Raw genomic sequence first — 24,449 nt, 5'->3', positions numbered from 1 at the left:
CCCCGTGGGAAATCTGGAACGAGCAGAATTATGAAGCTCGGGATATGGGGCCGGACGGGAGTGGCGCCCACATCACTTCTAATTTTGACTGACTGTTCCCTTTCGCCGACCGACTGTGGGCCGTCTCCATCTGTGTTTACGCGACGAATCTGATAAGGGGGGTTGAATCGATCAGGGATTTCCCACAAGAGGAACCAAATCCGCGTCTGCATTCAGCTTTGACAGCATCGCCAACTAGCCTACCAGACAACTGGAAGATGAAAACTGTTGACCCATTTTACGGAAATTGTGAGCAATTGTCATGCGTGACTATGAGACCTGCGGCTGATGGAGAATGCACACGTACCCTTCATGGCCTGTAATATTTCGTAATATGGAGCGAGACCCCTGCTGGCAAGGCCATGCCCTTGGGGGTCTATCTTGGCGATAATACCCTCGACCATTCAATTGCTTCCGTTTGGTCTGAGAAATTTTTCAAGTGGTCCTGCGGATCACCGCTCTGGCGGATGCTACGTTGTGTTGGACCAAAGACGCACGGAGACTGGGCCCTTTTCACCTTCAGCACACGGATACCAAGTACTTATGGGTCGGAATTGAAGAGTCCAAATGGATAACATTGCTTGGCTAACATTAGCCCAGACTATCTGATTCGTTGTGAATAGTGATGATCAGTGCGAGCTCAGACCTACCGGTGAGCCGCCAGGGAATTGTGAATGTTCAAGTCAACGGTCATATCCTTGAGAGACCAGGAGAGGTGTCCAGATTTGGAAATGCTCAGTGGGCGCAGGAAATGCGCTATGCCTGGGATACGTGCAGAGCAAGGACTTCATTGCTGCGCGATGCTCATACAACCACCGCCGAGCTTTGGCTTATCTCGCCGCAGGAGCCAACATGAACAGCTGGCCGACTCATATTCCATGCCCGCACGTGGTTATCGGCTGGAAGGAATATCGCGGCGGCCCGATTCTTTGCCAAGACAGTACATTGTTGCCTTGATTCCCTGGGAGCCTGATTAGAACGATTTCCCCGTCGATCGCTGCCTGCCCAAACAGGAGAGGGCATTGTCAATTGTGACTTGCCGGAACTTCGGATCCAAGGATTGTCCTTTTCAGTAACACCCGCTGAAGACGTTATGTCGTTTCGGGGGCTAATCCCCTGTCAATCACACACAGGGGAAGCAGACTCGATCCTCGTCCAGATGGCGAGAAAACGTTGTACGTAAACACATTTTGATCGAAGGAATGCGGCTTTTAATCCGAGGCGCCCCGAAAACTCCCACCGGCCTTGTGTCGGTTATTTTGGTGGTTCTGACGGCTGTTGAGGGTGTTTTGCTTGGCTGGCCTCTTCACTCCTTTCGTGTCTTTTCCTCTTTCACAATGGCGACTCCCTTCCAGACTGAAGCCTGGACAGAGTACGGTCTTGGTGTAATTGTGATTTTACTTCGAATATTCGCTCGCTGGAGAATAATCGGCTTCAATTGGCAAGGGGATGACTATTTTGCAGTTCTGTGCTTGATTTTCTGGACTGTAAGTCACACCAATCATATCCCAGACGTCTTGGACAGATTGCTTACCTTAACTCTATCTTGCAGTTAGAACTGTGCATGCTGGAGCTCATCGGTTGGTCTGTCCCTTCCCTGCACTTGTTTAGTTCAACGTCTAATTTGTGCCCCTTCAACAGGTCAAAATGGAACCAACATTGGGATTACCGACGAAATCGGCGCGACTCTGACACCCCAAGAAATCGCCAAGTTCGAATTTGGCTCGAAGTGCCTGCTGGCGGGATGGAACTTCTACGTTACTCTTATTTGGTGCTTGAAGGCTTGCATTCTCTTCTTTTTCAGCCGCATCACGTACGTCCTTCCTCCGTCTTTACCACCTACTCTATAAGGAGTCGAGCTGAACATGGGTGTTTACACAGACTTGCGACAAGACAACAAAAGATCGTGAAGTGGACTGCTATAGCGACAATTTTAGCGTATTGTGGCGTAATCGTTGTTATCTGGGGGCATTGTACACCTGTGCAAAGAAACTGGCAGGTTGTGCCATACCCAGGAGACGAGTGCACTTTGGCCGTTCCAAACTACTTGAGCTTGGTTGTTCTCAATGTAACGTAAGTTCTTTTGCTTTTAAGACTAATTTGTGGGAAGGTTTTGGGGCTAATGATTGTTCAAGGACTGATATGTGCATTGTTTCAATTCCATTGCCTCTTCTATGGACGGTGAAGCTCAGTATCAAACGCAAGCTCGCCATTGGTGTCCTACTTTGCTCGGGAGTTTTTGTCATGATCGCTGCCTTGCTACGCTGCATTCTGTCGTTGAAAGATATTGACGGGATCAATGTCAGCACCATCTGGGCCATCCGAGAAACTGTAAGCAAGATCTATCCTTTGGAACTCCGAAAGGTACTGACTTGTTGTTCCCTGCCAGTTTGTTGGCATTATCGCCGTGAACGCAGCTTGCATCAGACCTCTCTTCTCTTCGGCTCACTGGCTCAGCTCGAGCAAGGGCAGCAGCAGCGGGGCCATGAAGTACACCGGATCAGGTGATAGATATGGTCATCAGCTGGTCACGATTGGAGGTGGCGGCCAGAGCACCGACCGGTCTATGCCTGCAAAGAGAAGGCACAACAAGTACAACATGACCGAGTTCGATAACAACTCAAGCGAAGAGCATATTGTCAAGTCTTCCGAATCCGCCAACTGGCCTCAGGCTAGCGGTGACCGCGACGGAAGCTTGACAAGTAAGTCTAGTGGTCAGCATGGTGGAATCATGGTCACAACTACGTACGAGGTAAAGCCGGCAGAAAGCCAGCGATGAGTGTGTGACAGATCATTTCATCTATGGCGAAGCTTAGTTTCCGGAACGAAGAGGATCCGACGGGAGAAACCGAAGGCACGTAGCTTACGTCCTTATAATCAAGCTAAGAGCTAGCTATTGTATCTTTCATTAATACTCATTTGCGATGCCCACCAACACAGAATCAGTCATTCAACGTGCATCCTACGTTGGTGTTCACTTAAGTCTTCCACGTGCTGCTTGATGACATCGTAGCGTATTATTGACGTTCGGGAGATTGCCGAATACGATTGTTTACACGAGTTGCTGACCCTTCTTGTACCTGCATATTGACGCTGTTTGTATGTTCGCTTTGATTGGCACGGGAGTGAATGACAGGCGAATATTACCCTTCTGAGATCGAATTTGAAGGATGACTCGCAGGCTGCATTTAGCCGGCGGGGTGTCCAAGTAATTAGACGTGATAGACGGTTGACGATCGTATCCTGCAAGCCATTTTGAGAACTGTCCTTTGTTTCTCCACGAATGTGAAATAGACTTTGTTGCCCAGAGTAGGGCGTCGGGGATGGGCGCAGACATACCTGCCCCACACACTTCGTCTTCCCCGCAATGTCACTACTCCTCATTGCATCACGAGCGTCGGATTTTGGCCAGCAATCAGAATGGAGCTGCAAGGTGTGCATGACAGGCGGAAGTGCAGTGTCATCAGAGGTAGTCGACTTACAAGCGAAATCTATAAAATGAGACTGATGCCTTGAAAGGTCTATCGAGGGAGTTATGCGTCGATTAAGCTTGGGTTTCGAAACTTCCATAGTCACACAACACATGCCTTGTTTATTGCAGCATTGCTTGCCACCGCAAGCAACGCCACATCCTCCTTTGATGGAAGTCGTTACCTCTGGTACACAAAACCAACAACAGAATGGGAACAGGGCGCTCTTCCGATCGGCAATGGACGACTCGGGGGAACTGTTTGGGGAGGTGCAAACGAAACCCTCACCATCAACGAAGATACCATCTGGTCCGGTCCTATCCAAGACCGAACTCCTCCCAACGCCTTGGCGACCTTACCTGTGGCTCGTGAGCTGTTTCTCTCTGGCAAAATTACCGAAGGCGGCCAGCTTGTGTTGAGGGAGATGACCCCGGCCGAGAAATCCGAACGTCAGTTTGGATATTTCGGCAATTTGGATCTTGACTTCGGGCACAGTGGTAACTTGGAGAACTACGTGAGGTGGCTTGACACAAAGCAGGGTAACTCGGGCTCCTCGTACGCTTTCGACGGAGTTAACTTCACGTGTGTATAGTCTTTTCCGCGTATTGAATACTCTCTCTAACGATACTTAATGATAGGCGGGAATTCGTCGCGAGCTACCCAGCTGGGGTGCTCGCCGCTCGTTTCACTTCCAGTGAGGAAGGTGCTCTAAACCTCAAGGCTAGCTTCAGTCGACTGGCAAACATTTTGGTCAATGTTGCATCCACTGCAGGCGGCGTCAACTCAGTCACCTTGATGGGCTCTAGCGGACAGCCTCTTGATGAAAACCCAATTTTGTTTACTGGTAAGGCTCGTTTCGTGGCACCGGGAGGTATGCAGAGCCCCTGAGTTACAGTACCCGCTCGTTCTAATTTAAAGTAGCGAAGTTCGAAAACGATGGTTCCGTTCTCAGGATCACGGGAGCTACGGCCATTGACCTGTTCTTCGACGCAGAGACTAATTACCGCTTTGCGTCTCAGGACGAATGGGAGGCTGAGATTGATCGCAAGTTGAACGCTGCACTGACCAAGGGTTATTCAGACCTAAGGGATGAAGCCCTCAAAGACTCCAGCAGCCTTCTTGGACGGGCCTCGATTGATCTTGGCAAATCACCGCGAGGACTTTCTGCGTTACCCACGGATGAGAGAGTGGCCATAGCCCGGAACGATTCAAGTGATGTTGAGCTGTCGACTCTCACTTGGAATCTCGGCCGCCACATGCTCGTTGGAGCTTCACGAAACACCGAAGCCGACATAGATATGCCCGCGAATCTCCAGGGCATCTGGAACAACAAAACCACGGCTGCTTGGGGCGGAAAGTATACTATCAATATCAACACCGAGATGAATTACTGGTCTGCCGGTCCAACGAATCTGATCGAGACACAAGAACCTTTGTTTGACTTGATGAAAGTGGCCAACCCAAGAGGCAAAGCCATGGCGAAGGCCATGTATGGCTGTGGCGGCACAATGTTTCACCACAATCTGGACGTTTGGGGCGACCCGGGTGCGACTGACAACTACACATCTTCTACCATGTGGCCCATGGGCGCCTCATGGCTTGTACAGCATATGGTGGATCATTACCACTTCACGGGCGACAAGGCATTCTTAGCAGACGTTGCCTATCCCTTCTTAATCGACGTGGCTACGTTCTATGAGTGTTATACCTTTGGACACGAGGGTTATCGAATCACAGGTCCTTCGCTGTCACCAGAGAACACTTTTGTCGTCCCGGGCAATTTCAGCGTGGCTGGTCGCTCGGAGCCAATGGATATCGACATACCCATGGACAATCAGCTCATGCACGACGTTTTTAGTGCAATCATCGAGGCGGCGGACATCTTGGGAATCGATGATACCAACCAAGACCTGAAGAAGGCTAAAGATTTCTTGCCTCGCATCAAGCCTGCGCAAATTGGTTCCAAGGGCCAGATCCTCGAATGGCGCTATGAATACAAAGAATCGGCGCCTAGTCACCGTCATCTTTCACCTTTATACGCTCTGCATCCTGGGAAAGAATTCTCACCATTGGTCAACGAAACGCTGTCCGAGGCCGCTCAGGTTCTACTTGACCGTCGCAGGGAAGCGGGATCAGGAAGCACAGGGTGGAGTCGCACGTGGATGATCAACATGTACGCTCGATCGTTCAGAGGAGCGGATGCATGGGAGCAGGTGAAGGGTTGGTTCGCTACATTTCCCACCGCGAACCTATGGAACACAGATAAGGGATCGACATTCCAGATTGACGGGAACTACGGGTTCACGAGCGGTATCACAGAAATGTTGCTTCAAAGTCACACGGGTACTGTGCATATTCTTCCTGCTTTACCGGGTGAAGCCGTGCCAACGGGTAGTGCAAAGGGACTGGTCGCAAGAGGCAACTTTGTTATTGATGTCGAATGGGAGAACGGAGCCTTCAAGAGAGCAGGTATAACATCGAAGATTGGAGGTAAGCTGAAACTTCGGGTTGGAAATGCCGAGATTGTTCTTGTCGATGGAAATAAGTACACTGTTGAAATTAGGACGACTGAAGGGCAGGTTTTGGAGATTACGCCAGCTTGAGCTTATTTGCGTATGCCAGATTCCACTAAAAAGTGGTATTTCGCTTGTTGTATGTCCTGATACGATATAGCAAGCCTCAGAGCTTTGGGTCTTGGAGGGCGTTTCCCCAAAGGCAGGAATAAATGGTCAGCTTGCTGCTCTTCCCTCTTGGCGAACCATAGATTAGTTCATCAGGCAGACAGTGAATAAGTCATAGCTTTGAAGAGGAATCCATGATACGGACATTCACTCAGTCGAATTAAGTGACGCGCTGCTAACCCTGTCATTGAAGCGTCATGATAGCTGTAAGATCGGACGTCAACGTTTAAGTGTGTGCAAGATCTATGAGAGAGGTTCTACATATGCTCCTCGCCAGGCTAGGTCAAGTAAGATGTACATGCTTCAGCAGCGTTCCACCTACCGTCTTCGACGTTCTAGCCGCAACAGCCACAGTGACTTTGCCTGCGACAGAGAAATTCAAGGCATCCGCAAATTCAGGTTCCATGAGAGCCTTTTGGACATACTTCCGCCTGTCTATTCCCTGATGTTCCGACTGCCACATTTGAGGAGCTGCATAACGCGACCAACCAACGAAGTCAGTTGCGGCATGGGGAATGCGGCAGTAATGCCACTCTAGCTCTCGTCGCGTACCAGCTTGTGGTTGTTTTATAAAGAATAAAAAGGACTCGATTATGTGTTGGAATTCCCTGGAAAGCTTCAAATTGACCAGTGTAGCTCCTAAAATGTCCGGAGCTGTGTCAACTGTATCGGCAAACCAGTTTGACTCGGCGTCTCCACATGCGCTTCTATCCAAAGCTGATTTTTGGAACCGAATATCGACTATACTTGAGGTTCCCAAGAAACTGCCCACAGGGAGCGTCTTAATTTCGACGAATTTGTCTCTTGTATCAAAGGAGAGTAGAACCCCAGCTTTGGCTGACGCTGTTCTTGCGAAAGGCGTTGCTTCGATCACACGACGGCCCGTTCTGTTGGTTGGCACAAACATATCCATAGAATGGGTTTTCAGTCCTCTTGTGTGACAAAGATGAATCGGGACTCCTGGATAAGGACACCTGATAAATCGACCTGTGGTTGGATCCCCTGACAGTAACACACCTGTATCTTCGTTTTTGTGTATGGTGTCAACATTGAAAATGCCGATATATGATGACCAACATGATAGCGTTCGAAGTTGAATCGATAGCCCCGCGTTCGTCGTGCTGTATGGCTGTGGCCTATTGTTTGATCGAGGGGTGAATTGAGATGCTTCTTCGAAGGCATGTGGGCGAGACGCGAGTAGACTGCCCGTACCAGAAAATGCAGACCAAGACCAGCAGAACAAAGAATGATCGTCCGAAGCCTTCAAAATCTCTTCTTGCAGTCTCATGAAAGCCCGAGACCCCTCCCCGTATATCAGAGGCATAGATATGCCGAAGATTCCAAGCATACAGTATGCCATATCCTCAAGTCTGGTAGTTTCGCGGCGAGCCAGCCATGAAAGCCTTTCACCAACGGATGCTTGGAAAATTGGATGAATCTGGTCATTCTCCCACCGATCTTGCCACACCGTAGACGTGATTGACTTTGAATTGAAATATTTGACGTCGATGCCTGTAGCTGAAGAGATGTGACGTGCCAGAGATGACCTTGTGCCAATGAGCGACCAATCGGCTGCGTAGAACAAAACCTCTTTGGGAGCCAAAAGCTCTTGCAAAGTCCAGCCTCTAGTGAACCACCGGCTACAGGAAATACCCTCTGCGTCGAAGTTTTGCCCAGATGTTGGTATGTCGGAGAGATACGCAAAGCACACTCCCGAATGGAAGTACCAAGAAAACATTGAGTTGATGGCTTCGGTGAGCTCTGATGAGCTGCTCTTATCGATACAATTCGTGTCCACCCACAGGAAGTTATATTCCGCACCACGTGCCTGGGCGCATGCATCCAAAATCTTCTGGTATCCTTGTTTTTGGGAGGCTAGAGATCGGTCGGTCCAATCCTGAAATGTCACTTCCCCGCAGCTCCAAGTATGCGACAAGATGGCGTAGTCAGGAGTATCGCTGCCGAGGAATTCCTCGAGTTCCAGAGTTTGCAGATTGATAAGCCACATAATGTCGGAGTAATCGAGCGTATGCTGATGCAAATCAATAGCGGCGACTATCGCGATGATGGCCAATGAATGTCAAGTGAGGGTGAGAATTGATTCCTGTCGGTGGATGAAGCATCAGACGTCAGACCAACCGCGTAGGTGACGACCCCTCTTTGGGGCTCCATTGATCCTTTGACGCAAGATAGCGGGGTCCATCCTGACGGAAGTCTGACAGCAATATGTCTTGCCCGGGCGAAAACACCGATTCGCCGACATGAAGCTGTCACTATCTATTCTGATGGAAGCACAAGCTTTTGATGTACTTCATAGTAGTCGATTGCATCTCAGGCGACCTGAACGTGCCGCCAACATTCCCGATTGCACATGCTGAATTGCCATTGGAAGACCGAATGGGAGCTCTCGAATCCGCAATAACGACCGCCAAATATTGAGTCAAGAAGCACGCGAATGACGATGCTCATCGTCCGAGTTCCGGCGATCCGGGCCGTAGCCCTGTCCTCTCCGACGATGACTTGACAGGGGCCCCCCGTATCCGAAGACATCGCCTGTTAAAACAGTTTCTTGGGGCTTGGGGCTCAATGAGATTGTCAATAAAGTTGAGACAGCTTGATGATAGGTAGAATTTCTCCCCTATGCTTTTAAGACACAACGCAGGTCTTATCCTGCCTGCCAGGCACATACGTCTGAAAGGATCTATTGTCATTCCGCCGGGAACTCTGGGCCACCATGTGCGCACATAAATCCTACTAGGACGCACCAGATTTGGAATGTGCAATTCTGTACAAATGAACTGACAATACTTCAGCCACTGCGATACTTCTCAATTGAGAACAAGCCAAGTACTTTGCATAAAGAGAACCTATAGCCGTTGGCTGTGTGCTGTTACGGCAATGGTGCCCCTTTTCCAGACCGCATAACATTCATCAGTCGACATCCACAATTGCTTACCTGCCTCGTATCGAGAGTCAGCCTAGCAACTAAGCTCGTGCGAGTCCCACTCTAGATCCCTGCGAATGATACCAACCCACGATTACTTTGCTATTTTCGAGGGTCAACACCGACGAAACCCACAATAACTTCTTATCGGTTCGCCCGGACAAGCAGCATCAGGGGAGAGTTGTATTTACTCGATGCAACAATGGACCGATGGGTTATCCCCATGGTCCACCTTCAGCCTCCGGTTTGAAATAAGACTCCGTTTTCCCCGGAAATCAATCTTTTGCATCTTTTGGTCCCAACGATCTCATCGTCCACGACCAGTCACTCGTTTTTTCCGATTTCAACCAACTAGACGGTAATAATACTCATAATATTAATCAGTCAATATGTTGTCACCAAAGGCCATCACCACCCTGTTCAACTTCATCCTGTTGGCCTCCGCGGCCCCCGGAAAGCGTCAATCCACTGGCTCCGGATCCTGCACCGATCTTCACCTCTTCTTCGCTCGTGGCTGGAACGAGGGCTACCCCGGACGCCAACAGTCTCTTTATGAGGCTACCTGCACCGGTCTTTCCAGCTGCGACTACGAAGACATCCTTTTCGATGCGTCAAACCCCTCGGGTTACCCTAATGCGGTTGAGGAGGGCCGAACCTCCGGCGTTGCTCAGATCAAGGCCTACGTTGCGAAGTGCCCCGATTCCAAGATCGTCCTGAGTGGCTACAGCGAAGGTGCCAATATTGTTGGCGACATTCTCGCTGATTCGGGCCTCGATGCCACTTCCACGCCCGGCAGCAAAGGTTAGTTTGTTGGAACAACGTTCCAAGAAGTCGGTTGCTAATCCGTCCCAGTTTGCGCTGCACTCCTTTTCGGTGACCCAACCCACATTGCCGACCAAAGCTACAACGTCGAAGCCGGATCCACCTACAGCGGCCAAATGGCTCGCTCTAGCTCGTCTCTCGCCAACCTGAACAACTTTTCTAGTGTCCTGCGCTCTTGGTGCAACGGCGAGGACACCGTCTGTGCCTATGGTGACGGTACTCGCACGATGGGCGAGGATGCCCACACCAACTACTTCCAGCTGTACACAAATGATGGCGCCGCCTACATCAAGGAGAAGTGCGTTCCCTCTGGAACCACTCCGACCGCGACCGCGACATCCAGCATTCCCGCCCCGACTTCTACCGGTTCCTTCTGCACTTCCGGCAAGGTCAAGTCCGGCCTGTCGGACAACTACAGCGGCCTCTGTGCCTTCGCTTGCTCCAACGGATACTGCCCTGACGGTGTCTGTGAGTGTGCCTCTTACGGCGAGCAGACCACCAGCCCGGGTGGCGATGGACGGGACGGATGCCCCGCCACCGGACTTGACGACAGCTACAAGGGACTTTGCAGCTTCAGCTGCAGCCACGGTTACTGCCCTACAGGCGCTTGCGAGTACTGTTAAACTTTGGAATTGAGTCAATAACGGTGCGATGGAACGCTATGGGTTACGAATTTGAGACTGAGAGTTTGAGGAAATTAAACCGATCGGGAGCACTCTTTGTCATGTAGACTGTTTCGAGATTTGAAGGAACGTAATGACCCTCTAGCACATTGACAGAAACACCCGTGAAGTCTTCCTCCGTAGAACTAGGTGAACGCAGTGTTAAGAAGCAAAGTGCTTCTTTGCCATTGAATTTGTGCATAATGCAAACAATGCAACACGGTGACTTTTGGAATCTAGCCCACCTATCGATGCATAGCCCGTGCGGCTCCACGACGGAGTGGGCCACCTTGTTTGCCAATTCGTTGCAGATGTTTGCAATGAAAAACCACTCCAGCGTTGCGATGCTGCGCATCTCAATGATTCTAATGATAGAGCGGGAAGCAGGTTTTGCGTAATCCAGGAAATCATTTCAAATGATCCTCATTGCCCACAAGCATGTCACGATGATGGGCCCCGCTTAGGCGTCAGACCAATTGGAGGTTCCGGTCTTTGTGATGATCGTGATCTACCCGTCTCCCCGGGACTCCCGGCACAACCACCCGGGCTGTCTCGCTGGATCGGAGTGACGAAGGCCCGGGCGGACGCGCACGCGTAGGGAAGGTCTTCCAGATCAGTAAAAATTTTAAGACAGCCTGCCAAGGAATGTGCGGATAGTGGGATCCAACGTACAAACGTCAGAAGCCAGGGCGGGCTCACGATGTGGTTGATGATCACAGCTGGAGCCGCGCCAGCTGGCAATTGAATGAGCTTGAGCGAAGATGCAGAGCGGTGGCTGAAAAGCTCTGCACCAAGTGGAGAGGAAACAGCACTACATGGAAGATGGGACCGCGGCAGTCAAGTGTGGGGGTTGAAATCCTATGGTATTCCCGGGAGCCAGCTGCGTGCTTGCAGTGTTTGCTTGGATGGATGTGGACATAGGTCTTGCTGAGAGCGTGACAGCCCCGTGTGAATGAAAACTAACATGGAAGAAATGCCATGTTAGAATGCATTGACGCGCGTTTGTTGAAATCCTCTCTGGCTTGATAGGCAAACAGTTCGTTGGCCTGGCCATGAGCCAACTGATGCTCATAATGACGGCACGCCAGCTGCAAGAAATTCTGTGCGTCCTGGTGTGTGGAGCCGAGATGCCGGCTGGATCCCATGACCAGCAAACTTCGGTCGCAAAAAGCGGGATCCCGATCTTGTCGTTCATGGCGGCTCAACCAGGCGGGCACGTTTCAAGCTGCAAACCCAGGACAGCCTGGTGACAACAAACACTTGGTTCAGCGCGGCGCGCTCTGTTAATTCAGTTGACGTCAGCCGCGTCAAAGACATCCAACGCTCCTCATCCTTCAGTGGTGCTTTCTTGAGGCTGCGACCGGTGATCCTTATCATCCCCTATCGCTTATCCACATATTCGCGGTCCCGGTATTCCGTTGTTCGTTTTGCTTCCGCGCCGAAACGTGTGGCGAGCGTCTCCTCAATTCTCATCCTTTCAAACAACAAAATCAGCTGTACTGGCTCAGTATCCTGTGGGCCGGCGTTTCTAATTTTGTGTCGATGGCTGATGATCGACAGTAATCGACAAAGCCGTTCCGCTGTTCCTGCAGGACAGAACTCTCTTTGACGATTCGGACAATTCGTGAAGGCAAGCGAGGGAGAGGTGCCAGGCCTCTGGGAGCAGCCATAACTCTATCAAACTCATGTCAGACGAAGTAGCTCCCGTCCTCCCGACCTGCTCATGTCACCCCAACTTCCGATGCACCAAATTTGCCAGGTTGTCACGTCTCTTCACCTGCAAGCGATGGGATGGAGGGAATACAGGGGCTGCTATCCCTGCCACAATCGCTAAACGTCTTGTTGACATCACCGATGGCCATGGGATTCCCTGCCATCCACGCACGTTTTGCGGGGCGAGACAAACCGCCAACGTCTTGGCCCGCAGAACCAACAGGGAGTGCTTCCCTCCCTGATGTCATTAACCCACCAACCGTCTGTCGCAATCACGGCACAACGGCATCGCAGCGCCTAAACAGGCATGGCATTCTCACGGCGGACGGTCTAGGCTCTCCAATTGTTCGCCAGCCGGGCCTGGTGGAAGCGTGAAAATCTCCCAAAAAAACCGGGTTGTGCATCTCGGCCCTTTCTCATCGCCAACGATTTCGAGCTATTGACTGCAGAGAGGAGAACACAGACACACAGAGTCACCGCCCGGCCGCGTAGTACGCGTCAGACTGGAGCTGCTGCCCAGCCTTGGTACCATCAAACGGGAGGTGAACATGGATTTCAACTGACACAGGCGCAAAAGCTCCGGCTCGGTTGGTTCGACCTGGTCCACAAGGATGATGAAATCTGTGGAGGGCGATGAAACCGCCCGTTTCGGTGACCGATCTTTATGTTCCAACGTCTTTTAAGGCGGCTGACCGCCCCCGCTGCGTTTCTCACGATGGTTCTAGCCAAACACTACTAACAAATTATCTTAATTATTTGCCCGGTTGCTTCTGAAATGGCGCCGTTGCAGAGTCGCCTCCTAGCTGGCTTCGGCCTCATCTCTGCAGCATTCGCCGCCGACTCAGTCCTGTCCTTATCGCTGTCCGAAGATGTTCCCTCCGACATTTCTGCGACCGTCGACCCGTCGTTTGCCGGCTTCGGTATCGAACTTGACCATCTCTACTACTTCATGGGAGACGAAACTCCCAATGACCTGACGATAAACCTTCTAAACAACCTTGCCAATTTCACCGGCAGACCGGCGCACATGCGATTGGGTGGCAACACGCAGGATTATCTGATTTACGACGATTCGCAGGACGACTGGCTCATTAAGCCCAACCCGAAGCCGACCGCGCCGGGTGATGTCCCGGCAGACAATTTCATTGTCGGTCCAAAGTTTATGGAGATTGCCAACCGTTTGCCCAAGGGAACTCCCGTTACATGGGGCTTGAACTTGGGATACGCCGAGTCGGACTACATCGAGAGGCTGACGACCATGGCGACGCAAATCATCGACCGATGCACCAATCTCAACCTCGTCTCATTCGAATTCGGAAACGAGCCAGACCTCTACAACTACAACGGGTTCAGAAAGGGATCTTGGTCCGGCTCGGTATATGCAGAGGAGTGGCTTGATCGAGCACGCGCCGTTTGGGAGGAGGTCTTGCAACCTAAGAACCTGCAAAGTAACTTCTTTGAGTCTTCCGCCTCCACCGCTTGGGTCACTGGTACCGGATTCGAGATCAAGGACTTGGAGAGCTACCTCGATGTCAAGGCCAACAACTCAGACAAGGGATTCATCACCAGCTGGAACCAGCATAACTACTACTACTTCGTGGGGTCGTTCCCATACCCCTTGACCCTGGATTACATGATGCACTTCGACAACACCAAAGAGCAGTTCAGCACGATTGAGGGTCAGCTAGACCAAGCAAAGGAGACGCCTTACCCTTTCGCGTTGAGAGAAATGTCTGTCGTCGGGCCTCTCGGCGTGGAGGGATTGAGCGACACTTTCGCTGCCGCCCTATGGACCTTCAACTTCCTTCTTTACGCCGCAACACTCAACATCACCTCGGTTCAATTCCATATGACCTTTGACAGCAACGCCAGCGCTTGGCAGCCAACGCGCATGTTCGGCCGGGATCGCTTCGTTCGCCCTCTCTACTATGCCTTCGCGGCGTTCGGCCAGACTCTTGGCCGATCATGTACCGCCCGCATCGCCGAAGAGTCGATCTCGAACGCTCCCTCTGGCTATGCGGACTACCTCAAGGCTTATTCGGTCTACCAGAGCGACTCCCTTTCTTCTGTCGTTTTGCTCAATGGCAAAATTGCCAACGTGTCTGACTCATCCAAGTCCAACATTACGGTTGACTTGACTTTCCCGACCTCCCTTGCGGGCGAAACACTGCACTTGGGCTACTTGACTGCCGATGGATCAGACGCTACCCACGGCACAACATGGAATGGCATCAGCTTCGAGCAGGACAATGCAGGCACGCAGTCACAGGTTTCCAACGAGGACATTACTGTGAAGGTCGCAAACGATGGCAAGGCAAGCATTCCTTTGCGGGATGCCGAGGCAGTCGTCGTAAACATTGGCGCTAGGGTGGGTACTTCTGAACCTGACCCCACGGCATGTGATGCTCTCACATCGGCGTCTCCAGGTGTTGGTACTGCGACGACGTCTACACCAGGCCCGGCTGGAGACCCCAGCAACTCTTCAGACGACGGCGACGACAGTGCTGCCACAAGTCTGATGCATGGGAAAGCAGTTTATGGATGCATTGCGTGGAGTTTGGCATTTACTCTGGGAGTCTTGCTTTTCTAGACTCGGTTATAGATATGATACCAGGTCCTGTTTGGGGTTAGGCGTATGTAATGGACATAATGATCGTTTGCTTTGTCATGAATACACGATATCTTTATTGGACAGCTAATTACGAATAATACGAATCAGAGTGCCAGAAAACTGTGGTTCATTGCGATACATTTAGAACAATAGGTAGCAAGTACCCTCCTCAATAAGGTCGGGTACAAATTCAGCATGGCTCGTTTCGAACACTTTTGGGGGGCCTGGTCTTGAGAACCGTCAGAGAATATGCAACGGAGACTTAGTGATCCTAGGGAAAAGTTTTTGAGTTCATGGTCATTGATGGCGGGCAAAAAATCAAGCTTGTTACGACCGGGTCGTTTTGGCTCGAGCAAGAATTTGGACAAGGAGGTCATGATTTCGAAAACACTCAGCTTTCCAAAACCTTTCCGCCCAGGCACATAGTCACTGGCGTGGATCCCTAGTCTTTAGGTACGCTTTATCTCTTTTCCTGGTCGCACCTGAAGATCGAGCCAACGTTGGCTTGAGATATTCTACCAGTTCAATGCACAGGCCGAGAAGCATATTTATCTGTAGCGACGATTGGTTTGAGACATGCATCCGCGACTTGTACAGCCGGGGCATGGAGCTGGGAATGAAATTCCTCGCGTTGGGCTCTCCGCATTCTTTCGGTAAACCAAGACCCCTGACACGGGGACATTTTCGTAAAGCTAATAAATAAGGTTATAACATATGTTTTGAAGAAGTATATACACGAAACCACCACTTAGGCCCCCATGAGACGCATGACTCTTCCACAGGAAGTCAATTCCTAGAACCATCAAGGTCGAGGAAGTTCTTATCCATCATAGGGGCCGAGTTGCCTCCTCAGTTCGAGAAACCTAGCACTCGCCCGATTTGGTGCCGGGACCAGAGTAGAGCTGGCAAGGGGTCTTGGCGTCGGTGCAAATGTTGACGAGCGTCGCCTCATCGCCAGTGTCCTCGTTGATGCCAGCAACCTCGCCACCTCCGTAAGCAGATACACCCTCAATGCTGACGGTGCGCTTGCAGGCATCGCACTGTTATGCTGTTAGATACATCAGGCTGTCTTCGCAATGTTTCTGATTCACTTACAGTGCCGCAAGCTCTGTAGACCTTGCCGTAGTCTTCCGCGTAGAAGTTGGAGATCTTTCTGGTTGTCAGCCGATATTTGTTGCATTGTCCTTCAGAGAATCAAACTTACGCTGACGTGACCGCAGCCGTTGTGCTGGACTACCTTGTCACCGGCCTTGTAGGCACCTCCACCGATGATTCTGGTCTCGGTGCCAGCCTCATCTTCCTTGCTGTACGGGAAACCATCGTCAGCGCTACGTCTCTCCACATCGAATAGCTCATGCTTGAAACTTACATTGAAATGGCATCCTCGCACACGTCCTCAAACCAGACATTCTCAATTGTGCAACCACCACCCAAACAGTAGACTCCCTCCATTTGGTCCTTGCCAATGATGGCGTTCTTGAGAGTCGCGCCCTTACGCAGGATGAAGACGGCGTCCTTCTGGCCGCCCTCAGTCTGGTCCTTGCAGGCACCGGACCCTCTATCAAAGCGGGCCAACTTGCCATCGTAGCTCTCGCCAGCGGCAACTTCGATGGGAGCATCGCTGCTGATGGTCTCGGTAGCGGTAGGCAGAGCATCCTTACCAACGCAGGCGGAGACAACGGGGAAAGAAACGGCAAGAGCCGCGAGCAACTTGAAGGCGTCGGTGCGCATGATGAATGATTTAAGTCTCGAAAGAACGGCGAAGGGGGTCAATGAGGTGCTATGGAATTGAAAAGAGTGAAGATATAGAATTGAAAGCTTGTGCTGATAAGACTGAGCTTCAATTCAACGACAGTGGCCGACTAGCACTTTATACCCGCAGCATGCCAGTTCGTCTGCCATCTTCAAGGATGTCACCGACTGGCGGGAACTTGTTCAGACTCCGCGTCGATTCTCGAGACATCAAGTCAAGAATGAATTAAGGAGGTCTTGGCCAGCGAGGGGAACTTCGCAGTGTCCTCCACAGTCGCATTCTCAGTGGTATCCACCGATTGGAGCCATGGATTTTGACGTGTCAGTGGGGAGGGGCGGCAAGTCATCCATTGGGGTAAGCCTCACGCTACACAAGCAATCAATCTGGGAAACAACGTTCATCTCAATTTGAACCTCACACGTGGAATTTTGAAGCGTTGAAACGTGCCGAGTCTTTCTAACCGCGCACAGGCAAAACAGATAAGATCACCAACAACCTTTAATGGCGTCGATTGCCTGAGTCCCGGTGCCAACAACGGGGCCGATCATTGCCCTGTCCGCGCCAAGGGGCTCGGCACTGCCACTCTTGGCACGGCGCCTAGACGAACTAGAGCTTCATATTTAGGCAGGAGGCCGCTGTTAGAAGTCGCCGCTGGGCAGAGAATCATGAGGTGCGCTGCCGTTCCAAGGAACAACATTCTCTTGTTGGAAACACCAAGACTTTAGACGAAGAAAACTTCTGAGTTGTCCGGCCGGGGTCGAAACACTGCTGCAGCTCGCCTCGACAAACATTACTTTAATTGTTTTCTGCGATTCTAGATACAGCAAGGCACCAAAAGAATCTATGCTGTAGCGCACTTCCCGAGTGTCGGAAATACTGACATAAGTCAGGAAGGACCGTTCTGATTTTGATCTACCTCACGTGCGCGCGGGTGACTCGCAAGAAAGTCCACTTGAATGCGGTTCTGCGTTGATCTCGCCTGTCATGCAATGAGAAGTGACTTCGAGTTGCCTCAGCGGAAAGGCCTTTCTGTAGTACACCGTCTGTACTTGTCAGACTGTCTAAGGTGGCTGTCAGCAGTATGGGTTACGCGGTATTGACGAAAACCAAGTCCCGGATTAAGTATCAGTGTCTTGGCACAACGTGGAAAAGTAATGAATTGCAACGCAGTCATCTGATAATTCGATCGTATCGCGTCCCGTGTTTGACGTCTTGTAATTCCATGCCGCTGGACGAGGTACTTCACATGGACAATGGAGATCCATGTACATTGGAAGACAAGAAACACAGGTGGCTCGTATTCACACCCGCTTGACAAGTGCAAGCAAAGGAAAACGTTCGATAATCGATACAGAGTAGTGTTTCGTGCAGCATAGTCACCTTGACAAGACCCTATCTCTTGCGCGGTTCTAAATGGGATCCGTATCATTTGGGACTGGCTGAGAAACAATTGACGGATGCCCACCTGCTTTTAGAAGATCCGATAGGTGCCGCTGACGTAGCAAGGTGCAATCCCACGAGTTCGAAACCGCTATCGATCTCGTTTTGTTTCGTTTTGTTCAGGGGAAAACAGCAAGCGCGCAAGCACCCATTGCAGTGCATTGGTTGAAATCCCGGGAGCAGTTCCGCCTGCGCCGAGCCATCGAAAGGTGGTGCCAAGAGCCTCCCCCACTGAAGCACCCAACAATACACGAATGCCAAGAATAATCGCGGCAGCTATATTGCCAAGGAGGTTGCATTCATATCTTGCCCATGTTCAGTATTTGCCTTGGCGGCCCATACAAACAACTTCTGCTGATGAGTTTATCAATCAGATTCCGGTGTTACGCCTTGGGTCCGGTCATGAGCGTCACACAAAGTACCTGTCTCGGCGACGCTGGACATACTTTTATTCCTTCAACTGAAATGAGTAGCAAATGTAGGTCTTTCATACACGCCGGAAACATCAGGAATGATGCCGAGCTCGACCAAAAACAAGATAATCCCACAGAGATCGAGCAGCAGCGCTGAAGAGATTTGGCCGCTGTGGCTGATGAACAATGACATAGACTGAATTCAAAAGCATGATCATCAGGAACCCAATGGAAGCGGGTAGAGCCACTCTGCGGGTTTGGCCTCTCCCTACATATAGGAGCTCATCGTTCTTAGACGCTCGTCTTTAAAAGTAACAATCATGGTTTGGATTTGTACAAAATGTCCATAGCCGTGTCCAATAACGTCATGCACAGCTAGCTGTGTTCATCCTTAGAGCCAAATCTGTCCGCCATCATGGTGGTAACCCTCAACCGCACAGCTTGCCACCATGTCTGCTCGCCGCTCGGGTGCTGTCCTACTGTCGAAATATAACCATCCACCCCTCTGGCATATTGCATCTCAATCCGATAGGCATCCTCGGTCTGATTTCGAAGCTCGTCGATGTGCATACCTCTTCTGACTTCGTAAGCTCGCAAATACCCCGCCAGACCGTTCTCCAGGTGTCGGATATCAGTACGACTGAATCCCTCTTCTGGGGCGCATTCATCCAAAATCCTTCGGTGAATCAGAACAAGAGCTCTGATTTCAGTGAGTACTCCGCAGGAAGGACAAGTCGGGAACAGCCAGCATCGTTCTTCGTCGGAAATGGACGGGCAGCACGCATGACCTGTATTCCCGGCCCCGCAAGTGCCGTACATATGTTGCAACTTGACCAAAAAGACAATCCGTGAACAAAACTTGTCCTCTCTCTGCGTGCATGGATTTCCTGGTTTGTATGCTCGATGCTTGGGGTCACATGCATCCCAAAGCCCGATACGCCGATAAGTCGCAAGAAGCAGCATCATTGGGCATGTTCCATCTTGGCCGATTTCGCAAAGGCTTCCCAGCTTGCAGTGGGAATGAAAGTCGCCGGGACCTGATACTATCTTCCAATCCGTGATATGATGGAGCGTGTTCATTGTTGCCGGGATGTCCGTTGAGGTTCAACTATCAGCATTAGTTTGTGACACAGCCACGGAGTACGAGATCCTACTTGCTGCTTACAGGCACGGGGATTTCGGAAATTGGGCATTGCCATGTGTGGCGGGTGAAAGTAGAGAACAAATTGCCCGCAGCGTCTGGTTCCGCACCACCTTTTATATCGTAGTTGATACGACTATGTTTTTCTCTCCCTTAGAATTTCATTTCATTTCGGTCACGCCACGCTGCTCGCATGTCAAGCTTCTTTTTGAACCCTTCTTTCGACCCTTACATGCTCCCCTTCTAGCCAAGCTTGAGCCTTTTGTCTGCCGTATAGCAGATGGGTTTTTGGTTCTAAAGGGCCTTTCCTAGTTTTCATTTGGAGTTGCAACATGAGCGTCGCTTTGACTACAGTTAAAAATCTATGTCAGTGGGGCTCGCGTGGTAAAGTGACTTCTGTCATCCATGTCAATAGCGAGTCATCTTTGATATTGCCGCCGTAGAAGAAGTGTAGAAGCTAACAGTTTCTATCGGTTTTGGAAGCAAGGGACTGAAAGTGATTGAATGTCCACTGATCAGAAGAGGCGTACCGCTGCGAAGCGGCTGTTCCAGAAAGACCTTGTTGTGGCTTGCTAGTGTTCCGGATCTGAAGGGCGGCCCACAGGCGACAGCCCCTGCGGACACTTCGCGACGCAAGGGCTTGATGAAAAAGTTGATCGTGAAGACAAGCCACAAGGTAACGAGACGTCTCACTTCTTACAGCAAAAATAGACTATTTCTAATTCTACCAGTGCCAGATTTGTTCCAGCTTTGCAATGAGTAGGGAAATATGTTAAAACATCGGGTCGTCAGGCCGATCGGCAGTGCTCCGGTATATCGCACCCCACCTCCGTTATTTCGGTCTCCGCTGTGGGGCCGGAGGTGGCTGTCGTAGTCGGATGGATGTGCTGATGGTGTGGCTGGTCGGTACCTGTGTCAGTTTCTGTGCCATTGGGGAAGCGACATCCAATGTGAAGGCAAAATTGCACGCGGCGTTCGCAAGCTAGACTTCACGTGCGTTTGGCGCTTTGGTCAGTTCGGAGATCGACGGCAACAGTCGGCAATCGAGACCCTGAGGGGGTGCGGAGCAGAGAATCAGCAAGCCATGTTCATCTTCCAATAAGAGGTAATCAGAGCATGCACCGTCTTTAAACTGATCCATTTGATGTAGTAGCCGATAATTGAAAGGTCCCCGCGCGCGATCTACATTTAATGCCCGGCTTGCAGACTGTGGGTATGTAATCGCTCAAGTCTGGCCATCCCCGCGACCTCGGGCTTGAACGTCAACTGCGCCCTTCGGAAGTGAAAATCAGATATATAACATTGTGATCGAAGCTGACGCAACTCATCGCTGTTTCTCAACATCATCGGCGACCTTAATCCTCCGCGATATTTCGGTATGGCGGATATTGCAAGCCTCAACCGGCACCTTGCTTCGTTGCAGGCAAGCCCGACCACCATTGACCTGCTTCGAGACCTGCATACGCAAGCGCTCACCGAGCCCCCATACGTCAGTACGGACAATCAACCCGTCTCTGTCGCCCTTGACAGATTTGTTGCTCTTGAGCCGGACAAATGCGCTCTTGTTTACTTGCTGTTGCGTGCAGCCGGCGCGAGATACGTTGTCGAAGCCGGGACCTCCTTTGGCGTTAGCACGATTTGGCTTGCTCTTGCCGTCGGGCAGAATGCGGGACTCCAAAACTCCGATGGCATTGTCATCGCCACAGAGAACGAGCCAACCAAGGCTAGCAGAGCCCGAGAGCACTGGAAGCGGGCCGGGAGAGATGTTGAGAAGTGGATTCGTTTGAAAGAGGGGGATTTGCGGGAAACACTCAAGACAGATGTTCCTGAACAGATTGACTTTCTGCTTCTGGATAGTAAGTTAAGTCATGATCTTGAGCCAAACATGTTCGCTGTGCATCTGACACAAGCCATTCGCAGTCTGGTCAGCTTTGGCTCTTCCCACGTTGAAGGTTATCAAGACTCGATTGAAGCCTGGGGCATTGATTGTGGCAGACAATGTTGTCTCTAGCAAGGATGGATACGCGGATCTCATTGCGTACCTGGATGACCCCAGGAACCGATTCAAGACTACTACTGCGCCATACTCTGGCGGGCTCTTGGTAGCAGTATATACCGGCAATTAGTTTACAGAGTATTGAGAAACCTTGAACAATTGCGATGGCTAGCTTGAGGTTCCCCGAAAACAACGGTCGGAGAAAAACAGATTCTCTCACAAAGATTGCAGTAGTCCTTCATGCTGAACGGCCCAGGAGCCGTCTTTCGGAAACCCAGGGGCATGCCCCTTAGAGCCCTCCCAGCCGGCTGCCATATAGCTGATCGCCAGAAGAAACCCGCCGTTGCCGGGAAAGTACGGAGGCGGAGATGGACCTTATATGTGAATTTGTTAGAAATGGTGGCGCTCACAGGAACAGGACTGGGATCGATAGGTCGTGACTCACTTGGTCCAGATCGGTGGGCAAAGCCCTGGTCACCGAATGTCCAATATCCGAAGTTTGTTAAATGATAGATGGCGCGTTCGGGATTCCCGACTCGTGCAGCATTGATAGCTAAAATGTTTCGGCCCCAGCCTCGGATCTGATCATCACCCCAAGCCTCCCATACTTTATCGGCCGTTCTAAGGCCAACGGCAGGGTCCACCTAAAGAACGAAGACAGTCAAACATTGTGACAAGGATATAGTAGGAAGGATTTCTTACCAGCGGTGTGTCGGGCAAGATTCCCTGAAGCATAATGACACTGCGCGGATCCTTCTTCAGCGTTGGGTCATCCCACCATGATGCATTCAACCCGCCACCAACCCAAGGGGCATATAACCCTTCAAATTGAGGTGGTGGAGCCATACTATCTGCCACGGCAGTCCATCTGGGTGGGCATCCTTCTCCAAGCCTTTTTTTCCAGTTACAGGCGGATGCAAGTGCCCATTGCCAGTAAGCGAGTTCGTATGACAAGTTGGAGATCTCGGTTGGAGAAGAGTTCTCGGTAACCCCCTGGATTGGGGGCCCAATGTCATACCTACCAGTTTGATTGTTGAGCCACGCAAAGGATGCCATGTAGTTGGCTGTTGCTGTGATGACACGATCCCATCGTTGAAGGGTCTCGTTGGTTGGGGTGGCTTTGTAGGCCAATTCTGCCAGATACATCGGATGGGGCTGTTGCCACTGGAGAAATGCGCGCGTCTCGCCAGGTGCAATGCCTTTTGTGACAAGCTCGGTCATCTTGGGCCACCTGGCTCCATCCCAGCCCATCTTGCGAGCTCTTTCCTCCGAGCTAGGTAAGAGACTTTCGTACACAGACGGGAAGATTCGATCAAAATATTGTTGTCGTCCCCACGTGGCCCACTGAGCACAATGCCAGATAACCATTTCGAGATGAAACTTTCCCCACCAACCGTTGTAAACAAGGCCACTTTCTTGCGGGGGTTGGCCAGTAGCAGCGCTATTGACCCTCATCGCGTACTGAGAAAGGATGATACGCCGCTGCAACTCCGTCGCATTGGGGTTTGTCGACTTCGTGAGATCCACAAAGCCTCCTTCCTGCCAGTAGTTCAGCCACCCAACAACGTTTCTCTTTTGTATCTCTGATGGCAGCGATGGAATCTCCAATTTAGGGCTGTAATGAGCAGTGAAGATCAGCTTACTCGGGGACATATAATCCTGAGAAGCATCTCTGGGACGTACGGTATAGCGATGGGCGGTTGTTCCGTTCTGATCTTCGTTCTGAACCTGAGCCACGCCGAGTGGTGTTTGATGAGGCCACCGTAAGTTCAGGTAGTACGCCGTCTCTTGCATCTCGTGGTAGATGTGAGCTGAGATTTGTTGGGAGAAAGAGTTGTTGACGATTGATGTTGTATGATTCCGCGATGACTTTAGGTCATATGTTCCCATAAAAACCTCAAAGTCTGATGATTTCTCAACTTTGTGAATTGGGGGATATGGGAAGTCGAATAAGACGCTCAAGTCTCCGGTCGAAATCAAGTCGGATTGAATTTCGAATGCAACAGAGTCTGTCTCGAAGTCTCCTTGCGTAATCACTGTCGTATGGTGTCCATCGATTTGGAAATTGGAGACGATCGTTCCATTCCAAGGATTGAGCTCCTGATGAGGTTTTGTGATTGTAGACAAAGGTTTATTCTTGTACGCGAGGCTGATCCGACCTAAGTTGATTCGGTTGGGGTTTGCGCTGAGCCATTTCGAAACTTCCGGTAATTCTGGATCTTCGATGTCATAGAAAACATCCTTCCCGTGTGTCTCAATTGCTACTCCATGATAGTCGCCAATTTTCTCACTACAAATCCAATGGAATTGCACCGTCAGATTTGGCCTGCAATCCGTAATAAAGTAGGCATGAACACTCACCCATTTTCAGGAAGTCTGTCTTTGTGCCAGCCCCAACTTCACAATGTATTGAAAGGTACCAATGACTGGGTTCCGGTGATGTCCACGTTGAATGCAAAGTCGCCGTTACCAACTTGAAGTGGTGTAGTTGCATTGTCAATGTTTGTCGGCACTTCAGTTCTGATGACTTTGAACGATTCAACAATCGCGCGCCTGAAGATAATTATTTAATACGGTTTCCTGTATTTCCGGTTCATTAAGGAAATCTCTCACCTGTCAATAGCCGTTGATGCTAATACTGGCAAGAAAAGAAGACATATGCGGACATGCATCTTTGTGCGACTTCATCACACCTAGGAAAACACTTGCAGTGCCGCCGTTCCTTGACAGATGTTGGAAATAACTTTGATCTTGAAAGAAAGCT

At 50.8% G+C, this 24,449-nt stretch overlaps 7 protein-coding genes across 7 annotated transcripts; 4 read left to right on the top strand and 3 right to left on the bottom strand.

Annotated features, from left to right (window-relative positions):
• Positions 1-1,376: 1,376 nt before the first annotated feature.
• FUC95A-0 (Alpha-L-fucosidase 2) lies at positions 1,377-6,112 on the top strand (the record flags this gene model as incomplete). The annotated part of the gene is made up of 9 exons (XM_036640890.1): positions 1,377-1,526; positions 1,592-1,619; positions 1,681-1,852; positions 2,029-2,112; positions 2,175-2,370; positions 2,429-2,741; positions 3,641-4,091; positions 4,148-4,380; positions 4,431-6,112. The coding sequence occupies 9 exons, from the start codon at positions 1,377-1,379 to the stop codon at positions 6,110-6,112; spliced, it is 3,309 nt and encodes a 1,102-aa protein (XP_036493668.1).
• A 361-nt stretch (positions 6,113-6,473) lies between these two features.
• HET-E1-1 (Vegetative incompatibility protein HET-E-1) lies at positions 6,474-8,032 on the bottom strand (the record flags this gene model as incomplete). The annotated part of the gene is made up of 2 exons (XM_036640889.1): positions 6,474-7,708; positions 7,738-8,032. 2 exons carry the CDS (start codon positions 8,030-8,032, stop codon positions 6,474-6,476), a joined length of 1,530 nt encoding a protein of 509 aa, XP_036493669.1.
• Positions 8,033-9,523: 1,491 nt separating this feature from the next.
• axe1-1 (Acetylxylan esterase) lies at positions 9,524-10,579 on the top strand (the record flags this gene model as incomplete). Its single annotated transcript, XM_036640888.1, has 2 exons — positions 9,524-9,935; positions 9,987-10,579. The coding sequence occupies 2 exons, from the start codon at positions 9,524-9,526 to the stop codon at positions 10,577-10,579; spliced, it is 1,005 nt and encodes a 334-aa protein (XP_036493412.1).
• A 2,527-nt stretch (positions 10,580-13,106) lies between these two features.
• CGCS363_v009038 (Beta-glucuronidase) lies at positions 13,107-14,921 on the top strand (the record flags this gene model as incomplete). Its single annotated transcript, XM_036640887.1, has 1 exon — positions 13,107-14,921. The coding sequence occupies one exon, from the start codon at positions 13,107-13,109 to the stop codon at positions 14,919-14,921; it is 1,815 nt and encodes a 604-aa protein (XP_036493411.1).
• An 884-nt stretch (positions 14,922-15,805) lies between these two features.
• Positions 15,806-16,673, bottom strand: plyF-5 (putative pectate lyase F; the record flags this gene model as incomplete). The annotated part of the gene is made up of 4 exons (XM_036640886.1): positions 15,806-15,982; positions 16,038-16,091; positions 16,147-16,246; positions 16,312-16,673. 4 exons carry the CDS (start codon positions 16,671-16,673, stop codon positions 15,806-15,808), a joined length of 693 nt encoding a protein of 230 aa, XP_036492864.1.
• A 4,394-nt stretch (positions 16,674-21,067) lies between these two features.
• On the top strand, positions 21,068-21,815 carry CGCS363_v009036 (uncharacterized protein; the record flags this gene model as incomplete). The annotated part of the gene is made up of 2 exons (XM_036640885.1): positions 21,068-21,545; positions 21,610-21,815. The coding sequence occupies 2 exons, from the start codon at positions 21,068-21,070 to the stop codon at positions 21,813-21,815; spliced, it is 684 nt and encodes a 227-aa protein (XP_036492863.1).
• An 86-nt stretch (positions 21,816-21,901) lies between these two features.
• CGCS363_v009035 (uncharacterized protein) lies at positions 21,902-24,050 on the bottom strand (the record flags this gene model as incomplete). Its single annotated transcript, XM_036640884.1, has 4 exons — positions 21,902-22,059; positions 22,131-22,329; positions 22,388-23,975; positions 24,043-24,050. 4 exons carry the CDS (start codon positions 24,048-24,050, stop codon positions 21,902-21,904), a joined length of 1,953 nt encoding a protein of 650 aa, XP_036492862.1.
• Positions 24,051-24,449: the final 399 nt, after the last annotated feature.

The sequence above is a fragment of the Colletotrichum siamense genome (genome assembly GCF_013390195.1).
Source record: "Colletotrichum siamense strain Cg363 chromosome Unknown KSG_Cg363_contig06, whole genome shotgun sequence".
Lineage (NCBI taxonomy): Eukaryota > Fungi > Ascomycota > Sordariomycetes > Glomerellales > Glomerellaceae > Colletotrichum > Colletotrichum siamense.
Note: the sequence above shows the minus strand (reverse complement) of the source record. Positions and strands in the feature narration are given on the sequence as shown.